General features: G+C 39.4%; 1 protein-coding gene across 1 annotated transcript in view; it reads right to left on the reverse strand.

Annotated features, from left to right (window-relative positions):
* Positions 1-5,792: 5,792 nt before the first annotated feature.
* LOC134338192 (mannosyl-oligosaccharide 1,2-alpha-mannosidase IA-like) overlaps positions 5,793-23,238 on the reverse strand; it is a 121,644-nt gene continuing 104,198 nt past the window's right edge. The window contains exon 12 of the mRNA XM_063033839.1: positions 5,793-16,076. Coding sequence (XP_062889909.1) covers positions 15,947-16,076 — 130 coding nt within the window. The 3' untranslated portion in view covers positions 5,793-15,946. The remainder of the gene's footprint in view (positions 16,077-23,238) is intronic.

Here is a 23,238-nt window from a genome sequence, read left to right on the forward strand (position 1 = left end):
CAAACTATATGTGTATACATATATAAAAAAAATACAATCCTCAGTAATGGAATCATCCATGGGTAGTCATTCCCAGAATAAGTTTAGCCCCTTGATTCCTCCTGGTGCTGGAAACATGAATGAGAGCTCATCTCATTTTAGTTTTAAAAGTAGGTTTGTAATTGTTTCATACAAATAAAGTGAATTCTACTTGAATATGACTCATTAACTAGCAACTGACTAATATAGTCATGTTAAGCACACCAGCATGATTATGCACATCAGTCTTAGCTTTTGTGGGCAGAATCAGGTGTTCTGAATTGAGGCAGGGCAGAATATTCCCTGTTCAGGAATACCCATGAGCAATTAACTTGATTCCAGCATAAAAAAAAGGTGTTTTCATTAAATAAGCACAGAAGGAGACCTACTAATTTTTGAAATCCTGTTTCACTCACTCTTTCAATTGGTTAATTACCTTAACTATATCTAAAAGAAAATACTGAGCAGGTCAGCCTACATCTATGGGAAGAGAACTAACATTTCCTTTCAAAGATCCTTCATCGAATTAGGGGAGTTAAGGGGAATTTGGATCAAAATCAGGTCCTGCATTTGTCGTGAAATTTGTTACGTGGCAGCAAAGTAAAAAAAAAATCAAATGACAGTAAACAACTTTAAATTACAGTATATATCCAAACTTTAACATCGTAAGTGTCTTTGACATACCAAATCTTCTCAAACTCCTCATGAAATATAGCCCCTGTCATGCCTTCTTTGTAACTGCATCTATATACTAGGCTCAGGACAGATCCTCAGATGTTGACACTCAAACTTAAAATTGCTCATATTGAAATCCTTGAAGGGGATTAACAGAGTTAAAGTAAATTGGAGTTTAATGATTATTGTGGATTTCATGGGCCAAAGGGTCTATCTGCATACAGTCTGACTCTAGGAACCCTATTAAATGTACAATTACTCTACTTGGAGAACCAAACCAAGGTTATGCTAAAATCTGTTCAGTGGTAATGGATTAATGTAGAATCAACACTCCTGCTCTCACCTTCCTTAGTTATTGGCAGATGCTCTCCACAACTAATTGGTATCCTGAGACCATTGAACAGTTCAGGGGGAGACACAAGTGGCAAAATGGGAAAAACTGGACTAAGAGTAGCAGTGGAGAGCTAGCAGTTGGTGGGAGGATGGGATATTGTAGCAGTAGAGAAAGGGGGTTGAATATAGTGCAGAAATAAGTACACTGTGCCAACCATGATGCCAATTTAAACATATCCCATCTGCCTGAATTTGGGCCTATAGCCTTACATCCCCTGACCACGTGCCTATCTAGATTCCTCTTAGTTTTGCTATCTGCTTCCGTCACCACCACCCTGGCAATATGTAGGCATTTACCACGCTGTAAACAAAAAAAACTTGCCATGCAAACCTTTGCTAAACATTTGCCCTCTTGCTTTACATCCAACCCCTCTAATATTTGACATTTCTGCATGGAGTTGGGGTGGTTAAGGATTCTAACTTGTCTACCCTATCCCCTATTTTGTAAGTTTTTAATCAGGGTTCCCCTTCAACTCAGAGAAAACAAGGTTGTCCACCTTTGTAGCTGATAGCCTCTAAACCAGGTAGCATTTTGCTGAATCTCTTCTGCATTTCTCAAAAACCTCCATACTCTCTATAATATGGCAGCCAGAAATGCACATACTTCAAATGTGATCCAGCCAAAGTTTTAAACAGCTGCAATGTAACTTGTCAACTTTTATACTGAGTGCTCTGTGTGATAAAGGCAAGTATGCGATATGCTAGCTTTACTACCCTATGAGTGTTGCCACTTTCAGACAGCCATAGAATTGTACCCAAGACCCCATTGTACATAAACACTTCTAAGAGGCCTGACATCTACTGTACAATTTCCTCTTACATTTGATCTCCTGAAGTGCAGCACCTCATACTGGTCCAGTTCAAACTCCATCTGCCACTTCTGTGCCCACATTTCCAACTGACATCTTGCTGTACCTATTGATAACCTTACAGACTAACTACAAATTCTATCAACTTTTCTGCCAGCAAACTTAATAAGCGGCCCATCTATATTTTTCTCCAAATCATTTATAATCAGAAACAACAGACTTCCAAGCACCGATCCTTATCGAATACCACTGGTCAAGGTGTACAGTCAGAATAACACACCTCTAAATTCTATGGCCGTGCCAATTTAAAATCTAATCTTCCAAGTCTCTGTGGAACCCATGTGCCTCATAAGAGGGGGTTTGGTTAAAAGCGTGTGTGCAGGTGGGAGGACTCTCAACCTCACTGCCTCTGGACCAAGTCATCTGTCAAGATCATGTATCATGCACTCTCTCTTCTCTCCCCCTCCCCCCTCCATTCTTTGCTATAGTCTCTGGGAGCTGAATGTCCAAGGATACGCGGTGTATCGGAAGGATAGGAAGGTAGGCAGAGGGGGAGGCGTGGCTTTATTGGTAAGAAATGATATTAAATCATTAGAAAGAGGTGACATAGGATTGGAAGGTGCAGAATCTTTATGGGTTGAGCTAAGGAATAGCAGGGGTAAAAGGACCCTGATGGCAGTTATTTATAGGCCTCCAAACAGCTGCAGGGATGTGGACTACAAATTACAACTGGAAATAGAAAAGGCTTGTCAGAAGGGCAGTGTTATGAGAATTGTGGGGGATTTTAACATGCGAGTAGATTGGAAAAATCAGGTCGGCACTGGATCTCAAGAGAGAGAATTTGTAGAATGTCTGCGAGATGGCTTTTTAGAACAGTTTGTTGTTGAGCCCACTAGGGGATCGGCTGTACTGGATTGGGTATTGTATAATGAACCGGAGGTGATTGGAGAGATTGAGGTGAAAGAACCCTTAGGAGGCAGTGATCATAACATGATTGAGTTCACTGTGAAATTAGAAAAAGAGAAGCCGAAATTTGATGTGTCAGTGTTTCAGTGGAGTAAAGGAAACTACAGTGGCATGAGAGAGGAACTGGCCAAAGTTGACTGGAAAGAGACCCTGGCGGGAAAGACGGCAGAGCAGCAGTGGCTGGAGTTTATGCGAGAAATGAGGAATGTGCAAGACAGGTATATTCCAAAAAAGAAGAAATTTTCGAGTGGAAAAAGGATGCAACCGTGGTTGACAAGAGAAGTCAAAGCCAAAGTTAAAGCTAAGGAGAGGGAATACAAGGAAGCAAAAATTATTGGGAAGAGAGAGGATTGGGAAGTTTTTAAAACCTTACAAAAGGAAACCAAGAAGGTCATTAAGAGAGAAAAGATTAACTATGAAAGGAAACTTGCAAATAATATCAAAGAGGATACTAAAAGCTTTTTCAAGTATATAAAGAGTAAAAGACAGGTGAGAGTAGATATAGGACCGATAGAAAATGATACTGGAGAAATTGTAATGGGAGATGAGGAGATGGCAGAGGAACTGAACAAGTATTTTGCATCAGTCTTCACTGAGGAAGACAGCAGGATACTGGACACTCAAGGGTGGCAGGGAAGAGAAGTGTGCACAGCCACAATTACGACAGAGAAAGTACTCAGGAAGCTGAATAGGCTAAAGGTCGATAAATCTCCTGGACCAGATGGAATGCACCCTCGTGTTCTGAAGGAAGTAGCTGTGGAGATTGCGAAGGCATTAGTGATGATCTTTCAAAAGTCGATAAATTCTGGCATGGTTCTGGAAGACTGGAAGATTGCAAATGTCACTCCGCTATTTAAGAAGGGGGCAAGGAAGCAAAAAGGAAATTATAGACCTGTTAGCTTGACGTCGGTGGTTGGGAAGTTGTTGGAGTCGATTGTCAAGGATGAGGTTACAGAGTACCTGGAGGCATATGACAAGATAAACAGAACTCAGCATGGATTCCTTAAAGGAAAATCCTGCCTGACAAACCTATTACAATTTTTTGAGGAAATTACCAGTAGGCTAGACAAGGGAGATGCAGTGGATGTTGTATATTTGGATTTTCAGAAGGCCTTTGACAAGGTGCCACACATGAGGCTGCTTAACAAGATAAGAGCCCATGGAATTACAGGAAAGTTACATACGTGGATAGAGCGTTGGCTGATTGGCAGGAAACAGAGAGTGGGAATGAAGGGATCCTATTCTGGTTGGCTGCCGGTTACCAGTGGTGTTCCACAGGGATCAGTGTTGGGGCCGCTTCTTTTTACATTGTACATCAACGATTTGGATTTTGGAATAGATGGCTTTGTGGCTAAGTTTGCTGACGATACGAAAATAGGTGGAGGGGCTGGTAGTGCTGAGGAAATGGAGAGTCTGCAGAGAGACTTGGATAGATTGGAAGAATGGGCAGAAAAGTGGCAAAAGAAGTACAATGTTGGAAAGTGTATGGTTATGCACTTTGGCAGAAAAAATAAACAGGCAGACTATTATTTAAATGGGGAAAGAATTCAAAGTTCTGAGATGCAACGGGACTTGGGAGTCCTCGTACAGGATTCTCTTAAAGTTAACCTCCAGGTTGAGTCGGTAGTGAAGAAGGCGAATGCAATGTTGGCATTCATTTCTAGAGGAATAGAGTATAGGAGCAGGATGTGATGTTGAGGCTCTATAAGGCGCTGGTGAGACCTCACTTGGAGTACTGTGGGCAGTTTTGGTCTCCTTATTTAAGAAAGGATGTGCTGACGTTGGAGAGGGTACAGAGAAGATTCACTAGAATGATTCCGGGAATGAGAGGGTTAACATATGAGGAACGTTTGTCCGCTCTTGGACTGTATTCCTTGGAGTTTAGAAGAATGAGGGGAGACCTCATAGAAACATTTCGAATGTTAAAAGGCATGGACAGAGTGGATGTGGCAAAGTTATTTCCCATGATGGGGGAGTCTAGTACGAGAGGGCATGACTTAAGGATTGAAGGGCACCCTTTCAGAACAGAAATGCGAAAAAATTTTTTTAGTCAGAGGGTGGTGAATCTATGGAATTTGTTGCCACGGGCAGCAGTGGAGGCCAAGTCATTGGGTATATTTAAGGCAGAGATTGATAGGTATCTGAGTAGCCAGGGCATCAAAGGTAATGGTGAGAAGGCGGGGCAGTGGGACTAAATAGGATAAAATGGATCAGCTCATGATAAAATGGCGGAGCAGACTCGATGGGCCGAATAGCTTACTTCTGCTCCTTTGTCCATAGCAGAAATAAGACCTAACCCTGCAGGTAAAACTAACTGTCCTTAAAGGGGCATTGAAAATGATAACTGGGTACTAACCACAGATTGGAAGATTACACCTTTTCTGTAGCAATCTACAAGAAATTAGAATTTAGCTCAAAAAATTGGCTAGGTATTAAATCTCAAGCAACACACACAAAATGCTGGTGGAACAAATCTCTTCAGTTAGTTCTGATGAAGGGTTTCGGCCCGAAATGTCGACTGTACCTTTTCCTATAGAGGCTGCCTGGCCTGCTGCATTCCACCAACATTTTGCGTGTGTGTTGCTAGGTATTAAATCACTGAGCAGAGCGACTGTATTAGCTGCCACCAACATGACATTCAGTCTGAGATGCCAAGGTTGGCCACAAGGTGGTAGCAGAATAAAACCCATTCGGTTCCTTGCTGCGCAACAGGGAGCTTTGGGCACATTTTCAAAACACGATGCACACTTTGACCCAATGGAGAATATGCCACCCACCAAAATGCATACTGAAAATGCACAAAACTAGTTAATTAGATAAAAAGGGAGGAGATCATAATGACTCAAATTACTGCATTTAAAATCTTGTACAAGTATTAAGGGATATTAAATATGCAATAGTGATTCATGTAGAGGAAAGGGTACAGGGAAGGAGATGGTGTGAAATAATTTCAGGAAAATGTTAGTTACCTGAGGAATGGCATTTACAAGTTGTGCATTTCAATATTTTCCGGCAAATGCGGTAGTTACTTTTAAGTGTTAATTGTCAGATTTAGACAAGTACCTTATACAGTTGAAACTTGAGAATTTCATTCCATTATTTGCTACAGGTAATTTAAATGTCATAGAAGATTAAACAGTGAAAAATTTTTTAGAAAAGCAGTTGTTTTGATTTGAACAGATGCAGATAAAGTAAAAAGACAAAAAATACAATGTGCTTGTAGTTTGACTTCAGAAAACATTTGATGTCTGTGGCAATATATCAATATTTAATTATAAAGGTTATTAGTTACAATATACCAAACTTATTACATATCTTGATCTTTCATAACTGGAAAAATTACATTATTTTTAGAGCACTAGAAAAAATTCACATCAGTTTTGCATCCTTTGCGAGCTTGCAGAGTGTTGATTAAAATTTTAACAGAAATTCAATATTTAACAACACAAATCTACAAGTACACATTTGATCTAAAACAAAAAATACAAATACTCAAAAATTAAAATACTTTGCAACATAAAATGTCCTCTTTATTCACCTCATTCCTAAGCACAGCAACATTTTTTCTATTTATTTAACTCCTCCATCTTACAACATGCAAAGCTAACTGTATAAAATACAAGTTTTTCGATGTATCTGTACTGTAATGCAATCAGTGCACAAAACTGTATTGCATTGTGCAAGTAACACTTAGCATTTCATGATCTGATGTAATGAATAGATTCAGTGTATTGAAACTGACATTGCTCTTTGCAAACTCCACTGTTTTCCCCTTAAGGACAGCTATTATCTTTGGGTAATATCAATTTTACAGCACAGATATGCTAATATATAACACAATCATTTGAGAATGTGTTCATTTTGGAATCAATTTATCAGGAAAAATAATTAATTTGGTCAGAATTTGTTAATTATTGATTTTTATAAAATATATGCCAAAGGGAACAGACTGAGGTACACTTTGCTAAGGGCTTTAAATAACATCCACTTAAAAACGTTGTTTATGCATGAATAACGTATGTCCCTAGTAGATTTGATACAAATGCAATGAATATATAATTCATCAATAAGCTCATCATGAAAATACATCACAGATACTTCTACTGGAATTAAGCATAAAAAATTGAAATTTACTCTCAGTTAGTTTGCTGGAGGCTTTCAAATCCAAAGATGAAATTGCCAGAGGACCATTGAATACATAAACCCAAAAAATTTTAAAAAAAGCAAAACAGTTGCTGTTGAGTTCTTTATTTTCCCATTTTCCATGCAAAGCTACGAATCAGAATTCCATGTGCTTCAGATTATTGCTTATACTTCACCATGTAAACATTAACCTGTTGTGGGTCCCAAATGTAAAGAACCAACACAAAATGCACACCAGAATCAATTATTATGGTTATAAATGTGTCAATACATGCACTTATTAGGTCAGTGATTATCCTGACATTTTAATATATCCACCTGAGCCAGTTACATGTAGTTAATCAAGTAACTTGATGAGATATCAGAATTCAACACATTGTTCCATACTACTTAAACAATAACATGGCCTCAATATTTTCTAGTGATCAAAAATATTTTGTAGTCAGCCAGAATCCAAGATCACCATGAATAGAAATGCTTCAATATTCATAAATTTAATTGTAATCCACTAATTATTGTTAATCAATATCAAAATAAGTTACAAGTGTTCAAACTAAACTGTCTATAGGTGTCCAACAGCACAGTATTTTAAAGAACAGAAGTATTCTGAAGTTGCTAAATGGATGAATAACTACATTGGCAGCTTTGGTTCACTGCCCTGAAAAGACAGCATTCTTTGAGAAAGTCAAAGACACAATCTATTTGAAAAAAGAACCCGGAGCTGTTAAGTAACTGGAGTAGCAGCAGTGCATGGCTTTCTGAGTCACCCCAACATTCAGTGAGATTATGGGTGAATCTTTGTGGCTACTACACTCTCACCTTACCTCCAACAGACAACTCATACACTTTAAGTGCATTTGTAGGCAACTAAAATAACAGCTGAACTGATTTGCAAGGAACGATTGAAAAGTAAGACAAATTATGTTGAAATGAGTGCCTTTATTTAATCCAATACCACAATTCTCAATATATGAGTTAAGTTTTATTAAGTTGATAAATCTGAAGGACTGAGCACAATGCTTTATGGAGATTACAATGTAGTCTGAACCTACGTACCAAGAGTGACATGATTTTTTTTTTAGAACAAAAAATAGCTTTCTAAAACGAAGTCTAAAGAATACCTCAGGAATCAATGGTTTGGATATAGTCTGGTTACATTTCTTCAAGAGGGGAAGGAGTATAATTAAAGTAGTGATGTAGGTGGCATGATGGTTAGAGTAGGTTGAAACAGAGAAAGAACAAATGCTAGCTTGACAACACAAGGAAGAATCAAGGTGATAAGGTTGGAGAAGTTCAAAACAAAGAGGGGAGAAGTACGAGAATGTTTTGGTTGCCAACATAAAAGTGGAATCAAAGATCTTCAATGGGTACATTTGACAAAATGATTGTCAGACGATTAATCAAGCCCATGAATGTTCAAATAACATGCATGATTGGGATAGATACTGGCCAAAGCAAAGGATATTGATAAAAGCTATGGCAACTGAGCAGGTTACTGGGATTACAGTTGAGATGTAAATAGATGAAGCACGGTCCAGATCAATGCACTCATGGTTTCTCCCAGAAGAACAGGTAGGAAATGAAGAGGTGCAAGCCATCATCTTCCAATGGAAGGACTAGAAGTGTACCCTTATTCAACTATGGAGAGAACTGTGGACCTGGTACTTAGATGAGAGATGGTTTATTTTCAGAGGTGGGGACTTTACAGAAACAATAATCTGGAAGAAATTTAAATGGTGACTTGGATTAGTATGGAATAATACTAGCCTTGAAGGACATGAAGGCTTTGAAGAGATTTACTAAAATGGCCCCAGAGGGATTATGGTTATGGAAAAGCTGGCATTGCTCATCTTTGAGCACAAGAGCATGAAAACTAATAAATATTGAAGAAATTGAAGGGCCAATAACTTGCATGGAATGTGTGTGTTTTTGCAAAACAACTGAGATTTGGAAGTCAATGTCAAAATGGGATAATGTGCACAATTTACTCAAAAGAAAATAAGGTAATGCATGAAGCAGTAAACTTTGAAGAGCCAAAGTCAGAGACCAAAAGAGTAGACACAAGAGATGCTGCTGATGCTGGAAATCCAGGGTAATATACAAAATAATGGAGGAACTCAGCAGGACGGGTAGCATCTATGGCGAGGAATAAACAGTCAACTCTTTAGGCCGAGAGTAGAACTGGCCAGCATTTCCAAGACGAAATGAAGATCAGGTGGACTAAATGGTTTCTTTCTGTGTAGACTCTGGATCTACTGTGGAACAGATCCTGATTAGATCTACAATTGGTTCTAATTTAGCAGATCTCCTTTGGAAACAAGAAACTGTAGTAGACTGAGCAAAATACTGGTGCAGAATAGCCACTGTACTGTTATTTTCTTTTTGAAAAAATACTTTTAGATTTGAGAGTAGTGCTTTGTCTGACCACTTTTAAATCAATTATTTGAATTAATATTGACTGAGAATAAAAAAAACATCGTAGTAACTGTACTTCCTCTTCATATTAACTGTTAAAACATTCACTGAAGGCAAGCAAAATGGACATCAAATACACCATCACTCCATAGCTGTTCCTATCTACAGGCTAAGTAAATAGAAGAACTGACATTGATGGGGCTGGAGACTTTTAAAAAAAAGACTTTAATGAGGAGTGAGAGATGAGAAATACTGCAAAAGTTTGTTTTAGATAAATTGTTGATGAATTTTACACATCTAACAATTGTTTAAATTAGCTGACTCGTATTCATTGGAAAATATTGTTTGCATTTTAAATCCACAATCTTCAACATTGCTTTCTTTCAAGCAGGTATCATTGTTCTGAGACTAGATGAAGGACACCTGAAGGTGAGAAGATGGGATCCTGTTGCATATGATTAACTAGCTGGTGGAAGATGAGGATTTACAGAAAGATGTACAAGAAAATTGGTAAACGAGGCAAGACCATCAGAAAATTTTAAATATAGTAGAATTTAAACTTGCTATTCTGGCCTAGCCCCACTCCCCAGGTTTTCCCCCACAACACTGAACCAACTGCTAGCAGAAATCATGATTTCATTAGAAATCCGGTTAATAATAATTAGATGCACAGTTGAATTGAAGTATCAATGATCTGGGAAAAATAGGGTGTATATACTAGTTAAGAAAATATTCTAGCACCGACCAGACTCCATACCAGGAGTATGCAGCCAAACACATGGATGCAAAATTGCCCCTCCAATTAAATCATTGCCAGCATGCTGATCATTGCTTTAAAGTGCAGTGAGAAAAGGTGTCAGGAAAGTTAAAGTGCACTGAGAAAAGGTGTCAGGAAAGTTAAAGTGCAGTGAAATCGGTTGAGAAGAAAATTAAAGTGAACTGTAAGCAGTTGAAAGTAATATTGAAGAGCAGTCTCAAGTGGAGAGGATTAAAGGGTAATGCTGAGAGGCAGGAAATGATAAAGTGCATCATGACTAGATGAGGGAAGTATTAAAGTGCAGAATCAAGATGAGTGGGCATTCAAATGTAGAGGCAAGCAGGCTGGAACATTAAAGTGCACTTGAAAGGAATGTGAAAGAAGTATTAAAGTGCAAGAGATAAATGGAATATTTAGGTGTAGATGAGTATTAGAGTTGAGAGAAAGCACTAAATGCTAATACACCAAAAACAAATATTATACTGTACACTGACTCAGCAGCAAGATTCCAACATTAAAAAATGTGCTAGTCAAGGCTTCTTTTGTAGGGCTAGTTTCAAGTGGTGGTGTTGACAGGCTCAGACGAGTTTGTGCTGTGAACTTGGAGTGGGGGAGGCAAGAGGTGTGAAATCATGGCTCTGCATCTCTTAAATTGAAGGACAAGGGAATTTTGAAAACACAATTTGCAAGGTACATTCCTGATGCAGAAATCAAGTCAGGGCTCAAGTATTTTCAACAATACCACATTATTAAAATTATAAATTCTGCATTAAGATTTTAGAATGTCACTAATCTTACAGAAAATCTGTTAAAATACTGACCCCTTATCTCTGCATTAATCTAGCTTTAAAATCAACTCCATGCACTATTCATGCACTTAAGCATCAAATATGTTTGAATAAATCTTCCATTCTCTATCATGGTAAAACAGAAAATTGAAAAAATGTTCTATAATAATTTCATTCATTTTCTAAGTGTCAAATGATCTTATACTGACCATATCTATGATGCATTGTAGTCACAAAGAAATAAACTGGGAATGGGATAAAACAGAATTAGTCTTCTTTCAGTAATTAATGAATTATTTATGTGTTTAATGCGCAGCAAGTTAGCGAAGAATTAATGTCATGAAGCAGCCACAGTCAGCCAGATCATGCTCAACAAATTTAATTGAATCTATATGAAGAATTTACAGAACTCAAATAGAAATACAGAATGATGTACATTAGAAATTTAAATGGTGTTTGAGAAAATGTCATAACAAGACTTCTTACAAGCATCAAGGCATATGGTATTAAAAGGAATGTAATTACATTGACTCTTAGAAATTTTTTGCCCATGACTGCTTAAAGTGGAGAAAGGACATTTGAAATTGTTTTGAGAACACTAATTCTGTGCATTGGGAGTATACCACAGCTCATGGGAACATTAGCAGCATCATCACAAACCACCTCCTGCTACCCTGTCAGAGACATCAAGCCCCATATGTGGAAGAATGAAAGCAAGTCATCCTTGATTCCAAGGGACTCCAAACTCCAAAGAAGAAGAGTAAATACAGACTGAGCGCTTGCTGGGCACAGAATACAGAGATTTCTGGCTTGCAAAAAATAATATACACTTCAGATTTTTGCTGTTACCTTTGTTTTAAAATGAATTATAGGTTTGGGCTAGCATATAGTATTAGTGTATATTGAAACTTACTGATAACACCCTAAAGCAGACATTGTGAAGTTAGTGGACTTTGATGGAATGGGCAGATATCTGGCATCTGTAATTTAATGCAAAAAATATGACAGTGCTCTTAGATTAACTAGTTTGTGCCATACTGAGATTTTTAAACAGTAGAATAAAGAGCTGTGAGTGTTAAAAAACAAACAAACAGGCATACAGGCAATTTTAAAAGTGAGTACAGGATGTCAGAGAATCTTTCACAGTACATTCAGAGGATGCCCACTGAGAGAAACAGAGATTTTTGACAATTTATCGGGGACATTTTCCATTATTTAGTGTAAACTTTTTATACACAATTAGTATTACGGTACTGATAGAGGCAGGGCATGTTATGTTGCTGCAAGTGAACACCACACGGAAGATTTATATTATAGATATGAATTTTTGAATACCTCTTTATATGAAAGTGTACCCACAAAGCTGGAGCAAAATACAATTATGCATAGTCAGGTTACCTGGAGCCTGCATAATTATTTTATTTCTTACTCTACTAGGATATAGAAGCTATTATTGATGCTATTATTATGGCAGTCCTTTGAATACACATTATCTATTATCTCTACTCTGAGATTTAATGCCTTGTGCTTTTAGATACAGGACACTGAACTGGAACCATTAAAAAAAAAATCAGAATTCACCTTCCAAAAAGCAAGCACCTCCCTCCTCCCCCTATTTCCACATGCTGCTAAAAGAAGTGTCAAATTATAAACTGGCTTTACCTACCACATCCTATAAAAGATCATACAAAGTGATCTGACATTTTGGGTTTGTATCTAAATTTAGGAACCAGGAGCAGATACTGAAACAGTCCGAATCATTGGTAGGGTTACAATTGTGGTGAGGTTTAGGGCACATCACGGGAAAGGAATGACAGTCTGGAAAGAGATTTCAGACGGTCTCAGCCTGAGCACACACCCCTCAGCATCAGCGGCTCCACAGTGGAGAGAGTGGAAAACATCAAGTTCCTTGGGATGCAGATCTCGGACAATCTCACCTGGTCCAGGAAGACCATTGGGATTGTGAAACGGGCCCAGCAGAGATTGCACTTTCGAAGGAAGCTTAAACAAGCATCACTCCCCACTAACATCTTAACTACATTCTACAGAGGCGTGGTTGAGAGTGTGCTGACCTTTAGCATCACAACCTGGTACTCCAACTGCAGCACTGTCGACAAAAAAGCCTTGCAGAGGGTGGTTAGGGGAGCAGAGAAGGTTATTGGGGTCTCCCTACCTTCTGTCCAAGACCTCTTTCAGAGTCGATGCCTCCAGAAGACACGGTACATCATTAAAGACCCCTCACACCCTCTTCATGAACTGTTTGTTCTTCTACCATCCGGCAAACATTACAGGAGCATCAAAACTAAAAGCACAAGGCTACTAAACAGCTTCCTCCCACAGACAGTCAGACTACTAAATAGCTGCTCCACCTGACTCTGCTTTGGACACTTTTAACTTGCACTGGACAATTATAACTTGATTTTAACTGACATGTGGCTGTTATGTTTTACTATTTATTGTTATGTTTATTATTTAGTGCTGCATTTGTTATGTTATGATTGCACTGCTCCTGGGAAACGCTGTCTCATTCTGCCCTGCAGAGCTGATGTACGGTTAGAATGACAATAAAGTTTTTTTGAAAGTTTGAAAGTTTGAAAGAATCCTGGATTTTACCTCAATGGTAATGGTAATTTAAAAAAAAGCATGAAAAAATAGAGAATTTTCCACTGGAACATAAAAGGTTAAGAAAGATCTAATTATCCTCACTTATTGTGGAAGGGAAGAGGATAAGTAAAGCAAGTTCTTGAAGAGGTTTCAGGGCAAAGTTAAATAACTTATAGTTATTAGAAGCCTTACCCTTAGGGTGACTGAAGTATCATTTCAAAAGAAATTTAATTATCATAGAAAACAGAATACAAGTTGCACGGACATAAATTGAGGGATTAAATATTAGACCAAAAGTACTTCTTGAGAAAACCGCAACCAATTTTTCCACAGTTTCCTGTCCAAGTGATTGGGAGCTGCTCAATTAGCAGACAGTACAGAGTATATGAAAATTTACAGCTTAGTTACAAAACATGAAAAGCATATCGTCATCTCTATTCTTCTTCTTCCCCCAATACACCCTCCCCCCACTCTTCTCTTAGACCCCACTTTCCTACCTCTCAGCTTTCCATCATTACTCTCCTCAAATTTGTAGCTCTCTCTCCTTTGCCCCATTCTCTGCCAACTATTTTATACTCCCTCTCAAATAAAGGGGTAGCAAACTTGTTATTTGCAGTCCTAGACTTTGGCAGTCAAGGTAAATGTTTATTGAGTTGTCAGAAAACAGTGGCAGATTGAGGACTGGGCTTGATATCAGCTGGGTTTCAAAGCACATCCCCTAACACTGGCCAACTGGGTGATGGGTTTGGTGTTCAAGACAATTTACTGGGCCAAATGTGGACAGTTCATTTTGGAATCCTCAGTCTGGAAAGACTTACTAGCACATAGACCATAGCCTGAATCATACACAATTCATCCCCCATGTTTAGGCCCTTTAAAAATATCCTAGAAAACCAACACCCATGGAATTTTTCCAGTATTGATAAAGGTATTTATCAAAATTATAGTAGAGAATGAGCACTGATACTGAACCAAGGGGCTGGGTATTTTTTCCCAATGCAAATGATTCTACAACAGAACAGATAGTAGTTAGGAAATTGCAAAGTAAATCAGGGCAAGGGTGATCTCATGGACTAGGAAATGACTTAGTTGCCTAAGGGGGCTGAAAAAGAATGATTTTGCTCCAACATAACTGAATTTTTATTTTTATCTGGTTTCATCTCATCCAGGAAATAAAATGGCTCTTGACTGATAAGCTAGTTAAACCTTCTTGTTTGTCATTTTCATGTGTTTTAATTAACCAAATGTGACCAAACTATGAATATATGAATAATATCAGAAAAACAAATTTAATGCATATATGAGATACATTGAAATAGCAGATACATCTGGGATCAGATTAGACCATGTAATGTAATCAAAAGCAAAGTAAATGCTATATTACAAAAAAAATGTCCATGTTAAAAGAGTCAGAAATGTCAGATGTATATGTACACTGATTTTGGAACAATGCATGTGATGACTGCCATTATAAGTTATACAATTATTTAAATGATATATTTGGATTGCATTACACTGCATAAATTACTATTTCTGCCCAATGTAGTTATAAAAGAGGTGGAATAAAAATATCGCAGAAAATTCGGTTTTACTTTGTATAGATTGGAAAACAATGGAATATTTGAATATAAAAATAAGCATTAAACTATGAAATTTACTTTTGATAGTGCAGAACTGCCAAAATGTAAAATGGACAATCTGCTCCCATTAAAGAGGAGGTTCACCCCTTTAATATTTAATTTCCACCTTCTCAGTGCACTGTGACTAATTTACATCATATTCTTACCTGCATGGTTGAACAGACTTGCTAGATGTTTCAAATAAATAATTAACAACATCTAAAGGCAGCACCCAAAGACATTTTATGCAAATATACAAATCAGTTTTTTTTTCGCAGAGAAAATGAAAGGACTTGTTATTGAATAATGGAACCTCAGAACCCAGTTGGTAATGTTAATTTAATAATAAACATAAATGACTTAATGTGCATTTACTTTGCTTTACACAAATACATGTTTTTTTTATATAAAATGAGAAAGGGAGTATACTACAGTAATACTATGTGTGACATTTTAATCCTTTGGTTAAAAAGAACAGTCAATTTGATGTTTGCATTCTCCCTCTGTTGAAACCTTAGGTATAAATGGTGTCTTTCTGAGACTTAGCTTAAAGTGTGGCCCACCACAAGCAGACAACAGGCCATGCAACTCCTCATAGAGGAAATCAATGTGTCCTGAATAGATCAAATACCACAACACATCAATTAAACTGCTGTCAACTTGTTTCTAATTATATCAATAAAGGTCCTTTACTGGAAAGGAAATTTATTTCAACCCCAAAGACTGATAAAGAATATCCTTTCTTCAGGATAGATTTTGTTACTGATCATTTGTGATCACTTGTTCCTGTGTATTCCTGCGTATTACAGGTAGTGGATGGGCTTCTGTATTAAACACCCAATGTTCTGGAGACAGCAATTCATCTTCAGAGAATAAAACGTACAGATACCTTTTTTTTGGGGGGGTGGAAGGGGAGAAATGAAGAGAAGGGTTAATATACAAACAGCAATATTGATAAAGCAGAATATCTTACTTTTTAAACATAATTCTATTATTTCTACTTTCCAGAGAAGATTTAGATATATGTACCTATTACCTGAGTGGAAATGTAATCTAAATAGAAGCACAGAAATATAGAAAAACCTACAGCACAATACAGGCCCTTCAGTCCACAAAGCTGTGCCAAACATCTCCTTACCTTAGAAATTACCTAGGGTTACCCATAGCCCTCTATTTTTCTAAGCTCCATGTACCTGTCCAAGAGTCTCTTAAAAGACCCTATTGTATCCGCCTCCACCACCATCGCCAGCAGCCCATTCCACGCACTCACCACTCTCTGCATAAAAAAAAACAACTTACCCATGACATCTCCTCTGTACCTACTTCCAAGACCCTTAAAACTGTGCCCTCTTGTGTTAGCCATTTCAGCCCTGGGAAAAAGCCTCTGACTATCCACATGATCAATGCCTCTCATCATCTTGTATACCTCTATCAGGTCACCTCTCATCCTCTGTCGCTCCAAGGAGAAAAGGCCAAGTTCACTCAAACTATTCTCATAAGGCATGCTCCCCAATCCAGGCAACATCCTTGTAAGTTTCCTTTACACTCTTTCTATGGTTTCCACAACCTTCCTGCAGTGAGGCGACCAGAACTGAGCACAGTACTCCAAGTGGGGTCTGACCAGGGTTCTATAGAGCTGCAACATTACCTCTCGGCTCTTAAACTCAATCCCACGATTGATGAAGGTCAATGCACCATATGCTTTCTTAACGACAGATTCAACCTGCGCAGCAGCTTTGAGTGTCCTATGGACTCGGACCCCAAGATCCCTCTGATCATCCACACTGCCAAGAGTCTTATCATTAATACTATATTCTGCCATCATATTTAACCTACCAAAGCGAACCACCTCACACTTATCTGGGTTGAACTCCATCTGCAAACTTCTCAGCCCAGTTTTGCATCCTATCAATGTCCCGCTGTAACCTCTGACAGCCCTCCACACTATCCACAACACCCCCAACCTTTGTATCATCAGCAAATTTACTAACCCATCCCTCCACTTCCTCATCCAGGTCATTTATAAAAATCACGAAGAGTAGGAGTCGCAGAACAGATCCCTGAGGCACACCACTGGTGACCGACCTCCATGCAGAATATGATCCGTCTACAACCACTCTTTGCCTTCTGTGGGCAAGCCAGTTCTGGATCCACAAAGCAATGTCCCCTTGGATCCTATGCCTCCTTACTTTCTCAAAAGCCTTGCATGGGTACCTTATCAAATGCCTTGCTGAAGTCCATATACACTCTATCTACTGCTCGACCTTCATCAATGTGTTTAGTCACATCTTCAAAAAATTCAAGCAGGCTCATAAGGCATGGCCTACCTTTGACAAAGCCATGCTGACTATTCCTAATCATATTATGCCTCTCCAAATGTTCATAAATTTTGCCTCTCAGGATCTTCTCCATCAACTTACCAACCACTGAAGTGAGACTCACTGGTCTATAATATCCTGGGCTATCCCTACCTCCTTTCCTGAATAAGGGAACAACATCCACAACCCTCCAGTCCTCCGGAACCTCTCCTGTCCTCATTGATGATGCAAAGATCATTGCCAGAAGCTCAACAATCTCCTCCCTCGCCTCTCACAGTAGCCTGGGGTACATCTCGTCCGGTCCCGGTGACTTATCCAACTTGATGCTTTCCAAAAGCTCCAGCACCCTCTTCCTTAATATCTACATACTCAAGTTTTTCAGTCCGCTGCAAGTCATCCATACAATCACTAAGATCCTCTTCCATAGTGAATACTGAAGCAAAGTATTCATTAAGTACCTCTGCTATCTCCTCTGGTTCCATACACACTTTTACACTGTCACACTTGATTGGTCCTATTCTCGCACGTCTTATCCTCTTGCTCTTCACATACTTGTAGAATGCCTTGGGGTTTTCCTTAATCCTGTCCGCTAAGGCCTTCTCATGGCCCCTTCTGGCTCTCCTAATTTCATTCTTAAGCTCCTTCCTGCTAGTCTTATAATCTTCTAGTTTTTTTAACCTTTCGTAAGCTCTTCTTTTCTTCCTGACTAGATTTACTATAACCTTTGTACACCACGGTTCCTGTCCCTACCATCCTTTCCCTGTCTCATTGGAACGTACCCATGCAGAACCCCACGCAAATATCCCCTAAACATTTGCCACATTTACATAGAAACATAGAAAATAGGTGCAGGAGTAGGCCATTCGGCCCTTCGAGCCTGCACCACCATTTATTATGATCATGGCTGATCATCCAACTCAGAACCCCGCCCCAGCCTTCCCTCCATACCCCCTGACCCATGTAGCCACAAGGGCCATATCTAACTCCCTCTTAAACATAGCCAATGAACTGGCCTCAACAGTTTGCTGTGGCAGAGAATTCCACAGATTCACCACTCTCTGTGTGAAGAAGTTTTTCCTAATCTCGGTCCTAAAAGGCTTCCCCTCTATCCTCAAACTGTGACCCCTCGTTCTGGACTTCCCCAACATCGGGAACAATCTTCCTGCATCTAGCCTGTCCAATCCCTTTAGGATCTTATACGTTTCAATCAGATCCCCCCTCAATCTTCTAAATTCCAACGAGTACAAGCCCAGTTCATCCAGTCTTTCTTCATATGAAAGTCCTGCCATCCCAGGAATCAATCTGGTGAACCTTCTTTGTACTCCCTCTATGGCAAAGATGTCTTTCCTCAGATTAGGGGACCAAAACTGCACACAATATTCCAGGTGTGGTCTCACCAAGGCCTTGTACAACTGCAGTAGTACCTCCCTGCTCCTGTACTCGAATCCTCTCGCTATAAATGCCAGCATACCATTCGCCTTTTTCACCGCCTGCTGTACCTGCATGCCCACTTTCAATGACTGGTGTATAATGACACCCAGGTCTCGTTGCACCTCCCCTTTTCCTAATCGGCCACCATTCAGATAATAATCTGTTTTCCTATTTTTGCCACCAAAGTGGATAACTTCACATTTATCCACATTAAATTGCATCTGCCATGAGTTTGCCCACTCACCCAACCTATCCAAGTCACCCTGCATCCTCTTAGCATCCTCCTCACTGCTAACACTGCCGTCCAGCTTCGTGTCATCCGCAAACTTGGAGATGCTGCATTTAATTCCCTCATCCAAGTCATTAATATATATTGTAAACAACTGGGGTCCCAGCACTGAGCCTTGCGGTACCCCACTAGTCACCGCCTGCCATTCTGAAAAGGTCCCGTTTATTCCCACTCTTTGCTTCCTGTCTGCTAACCAATTCTCCACCCACACCAATACCTTACCCCCAATACCGTGTGCTTTAAGTTTGCACACTAATCTCCTGTGTGGGACCTTGTCAAAAGCCTTTTGAAAATCCAAATATACCACATCCACTGGTTCTCCCCTATCCACTCTACTAGTTACATCCTCAAAAAATTCTATGAGATTCGTCAGACATGATTTTCCTTTCACAAATCCATGCTGACTTTGTCCGATCATTTCACTGCTTTCCAAATGTGCTGTTATCACATCCTTGATAACTGACTCCAGCAGTTTCCCCACCACTGACGTTAGGCTAACCGGTCTATAATTCCCCGGTTTCTCTCTCCCTCCTTTTTTAAAAATTGGGGTTACATTAGCCACCCTCCAATCCTCAGGAACTAGTCCAGAATCTAACGAGTTTTGAAAAATTATCACTAATGCATCCACTATTTCTTGGGCTACTTCCTTAAGCACTCTAGGATGCAGACCATCTGGCCCTGGGGATTTATCTGCCTTCAATCCCTTCAATTTACCTAACACCACTTCCCTACTAACATGTATTTCACTCAGTTCCTCCATCTCACTGGACCCTCTGTCCCTTACTATTTCTGGAAGATTATTTATGTCCTCCTTAGTGAAGACAGAACCAAAGTAATTATTCAATTGGTCTGCCATGTCCTTGCTCCCCATAATCAATTCACCTGTTTCTGTCTGCAGGGGACCTACATTTGTCTTTACCAGTCTTTTCCTTTTTACATATCTATAAAAGCTTTTACAGTCCGTTTTTATGTTCCCTGCCAGTTTTCTCTCATAATCTTTTTTCCCCTTCCTAATTAAGCCCTTTGTCCTCCTCTGCTGAACTCTGAATTTCTCCCAGTCCTCAGGTGAGCCACTTTCTCTGGCTAATTTGTATGCTACTTCTTTGGAATTGATACTATCCCTAATTTCTCTTGTCAGCCACGGGTGCACTACCTTCCTTGATTTATTCTTTTGCCAAACTGGGATGAACAATTGTTGTAGTTCATCCATGCAACCTATAAATGCTTGCCATTGCATATCCACCGTCAATCCTTTAAGTGTCATTTGCCAGTCTATCTTAGCTAATTCACGTCTCATACCTTCAAAGTTCCCCTTCTTTAAGTTCAGAACCTTTGTTTCTGAATTAACTATGTCACTCTCCATATTAATGAAGAATTCCACCATATTATGGTCACTCTTACCCAAGGGGCCTCTCACGACAAGATCGCTAATTAACCCTTCCTCATTGCTCAAAACCCAGTCCAGAATAGCCTGCTCTCTAGTTGGTTCCTCGACATGTTGGTTCAAAAACCATCCCGCATACATTCCAAGAAATCCTCTTCCTCAGCACCTTTACCAATTTGGTTCACCCAGTCTACATGTAGATTGAAGTCACCCATTATAACTGCTGTTCCTTTATTGTACACATTTCTAATTTCCTGTTTAATACCATCTCCAACCTCACTACTACTGTTAGGTGGCCTGTATACAACTCCCACCAGCGTCTTCTGCCCCTTAGTGTTACGCAGCTCTACCCATATTGATTCCACATCTTCCCGGCTTATGTCCTTCCTTTCTATTGCGTTAATCTCTTCTTTAACCAGCAACGCCACCCCACCTCCCCTTCCTTCATGTCTATCCCTCCTGAATATTGAATATCCCTGAACGTTGAGCTCCCATCCCTGGTCACCCTGGAGCCATGTCTCTGTGATCCCAACTATATCATAATCATTAATAACAATCTGCACTTTCAATTCATCCACCTTATTACGAATGCTCCTTGCATTGACACATAAAGCCTTCAGGCACTCTTTTACAACTCTCTTAGCCCTTGTACAATTATGTTGAAAAGTGGCCCTTTTTAATGCTTGCCCTGGATTTGTCGGCCTGCCACTTTTACTTTTCTCCTTTGTACTTTTTGCTTCTATGCTCACTTTACACCCCTCTGTCTCTCTGCACTGGTTCCCATCCCTCTGTTGTGAACTAACCTCCTCACGCCTAGCCTCTTTAATTTGATTTCTTCCGTACGTTTCCATGAGAAAATCAGTTTCCAATTTATGCTTCCAAATTCCTGCCTGATATTTCCCCTTACTCCAATTAAATGCTTTCCTAACTTGTCTGTTCCTATCCCTCTCCAATGCTATGGTAAAGGAGATAGAGTATATTGAGAGAGTTTCTAAAAATCAGATTTCAATTGTTTGAATTTTATAATATCTCTGTGGCAATATTTGTCTTTAAGTACAAGTGCCTTTCAATAACTAGAATATGAGAGGAATTTATTTATTTATTATCTAGTTGCCTACTTATTTGTTTGTTCATTTATTTAGAGATACAGAAGGACCTTCCAGCCCAACAAGCCATACTGCCCACCAACCCACCTATTTAACACTAGCTTCATCACAGGAAAATATACAATGACCAATTAACCTACTAACCATTACATCTTTGGACTGTGGGAGGAAACCCATACACTCATAGGGAGAACATACAAGCTTTACAGATGGTGCTGGAATTGAACTCCAAACTAGGGAATGCCTCAAGTTATAATAGCATCGTGCTAACTGCCACACTACTGTGCAATTTCTCAGTATTTAAAAACACAGATTCTTTATCGTATTGCTGAAAAATTCTCATAGCCTAAAATGTACGCATTATGGGAAACAGTATGGTTATAAATACTTGAAACTTGTTTTATATTCATTTTGGACATACACTTTTGGAATAAGACTATAAGACATAGGAGCAGAATTTGGCCCATTGAGTCTGCTCCACCATTCAATCACGGTGATCCTCCATCCCCTGCCCCATTCACCGGCTTTCTCCCAGTAACCTTTGATACTATGTCCAATCAAGAACCTATTAAACTCTGCCTTAAATACACCCAATGACCTGGCCTCCATAGCTGCCTGTGGTAATAAATTCCATAAATTCACCACCCTTTGGCTAAAGAAATTTCTCCGCATCTGTTTTAAATAGACGCCCCCTATCCTGAGGCTGTACCCTCTTGTTCTAGACTCCCCCACATGGGAAACATCCTTTCCACATCTACTCTGTCTGGGCCTTTCAACATTCGGATGGTTTCAATGGGATCCCCTCTCATCCTTCTAAATTCCAGTGAGTACAGGCACAGAGCTAACAAGCGTTCCTCATAAAATAATCCTTTCACTCCCAGAACCTCCTGTGAACCCTCTCCGATGCCAGCACATCTTTTCTTAGATGAGGAGCCCAAAACTGTTCACAACACTCAACAAGACGCCACACCAGTGTCTTGTTAAGCCTTAGCATTGCATCCCTGCTCTTGTATTCTAGATCTCTTAAAATGAATGCCAATATTGCATTTGCCTTCCTCACCACTGACTCTATCGGCAAGTTAACCTTTAGGGTGTTCTGTAGAAGGACACCCAAGTCCCTTTGCAGCTTAGATTTTTGGATTTTCTCCCCATTTAGAAAATAGTCTGTACAGTTATTCTATTACCCAAGTTCATGAGCATGCACTTTCAATTTGCCACTTTCCTGCCCATTCTTCTAATCCGTCCAAATCCTTCTGCAGCCTACCCGTTTCCTCAACACTACCTGCCCCTCCACCAATCTTCATATCATCTGCAAACTTGGCAACAAAGCCATCTATTCCATCATCTAAATCATTTATATGTAGCATAAAAAGAAGTGATCCCAACACCAACCCCTGCAGAACACTACTAGTCACTGACAAGCAACCAGAAAAAGATCCTTTTATTACCACCTGCTGCCTCCTACCCATCAGCTAATGCTCTAACTATGCCAGTAACTTTCCTGTAATACTAAAGTCTTTTAT

Source organism: Mobula hypostoma, chromosome 26, assembly GCF_963921235.1.
Source record: "Mobula hypostoma chromosome 26, sMobHyp1.1, whole genome shotgun sequence".
Classification (NCBI taxonomy): domain Eukaryota; kingdom Metazoa; phylum Chordata; class Chondrichthyes; order Myliobatiformes; family Myliobatidae; genus Mobula; species Mobula hypostoma.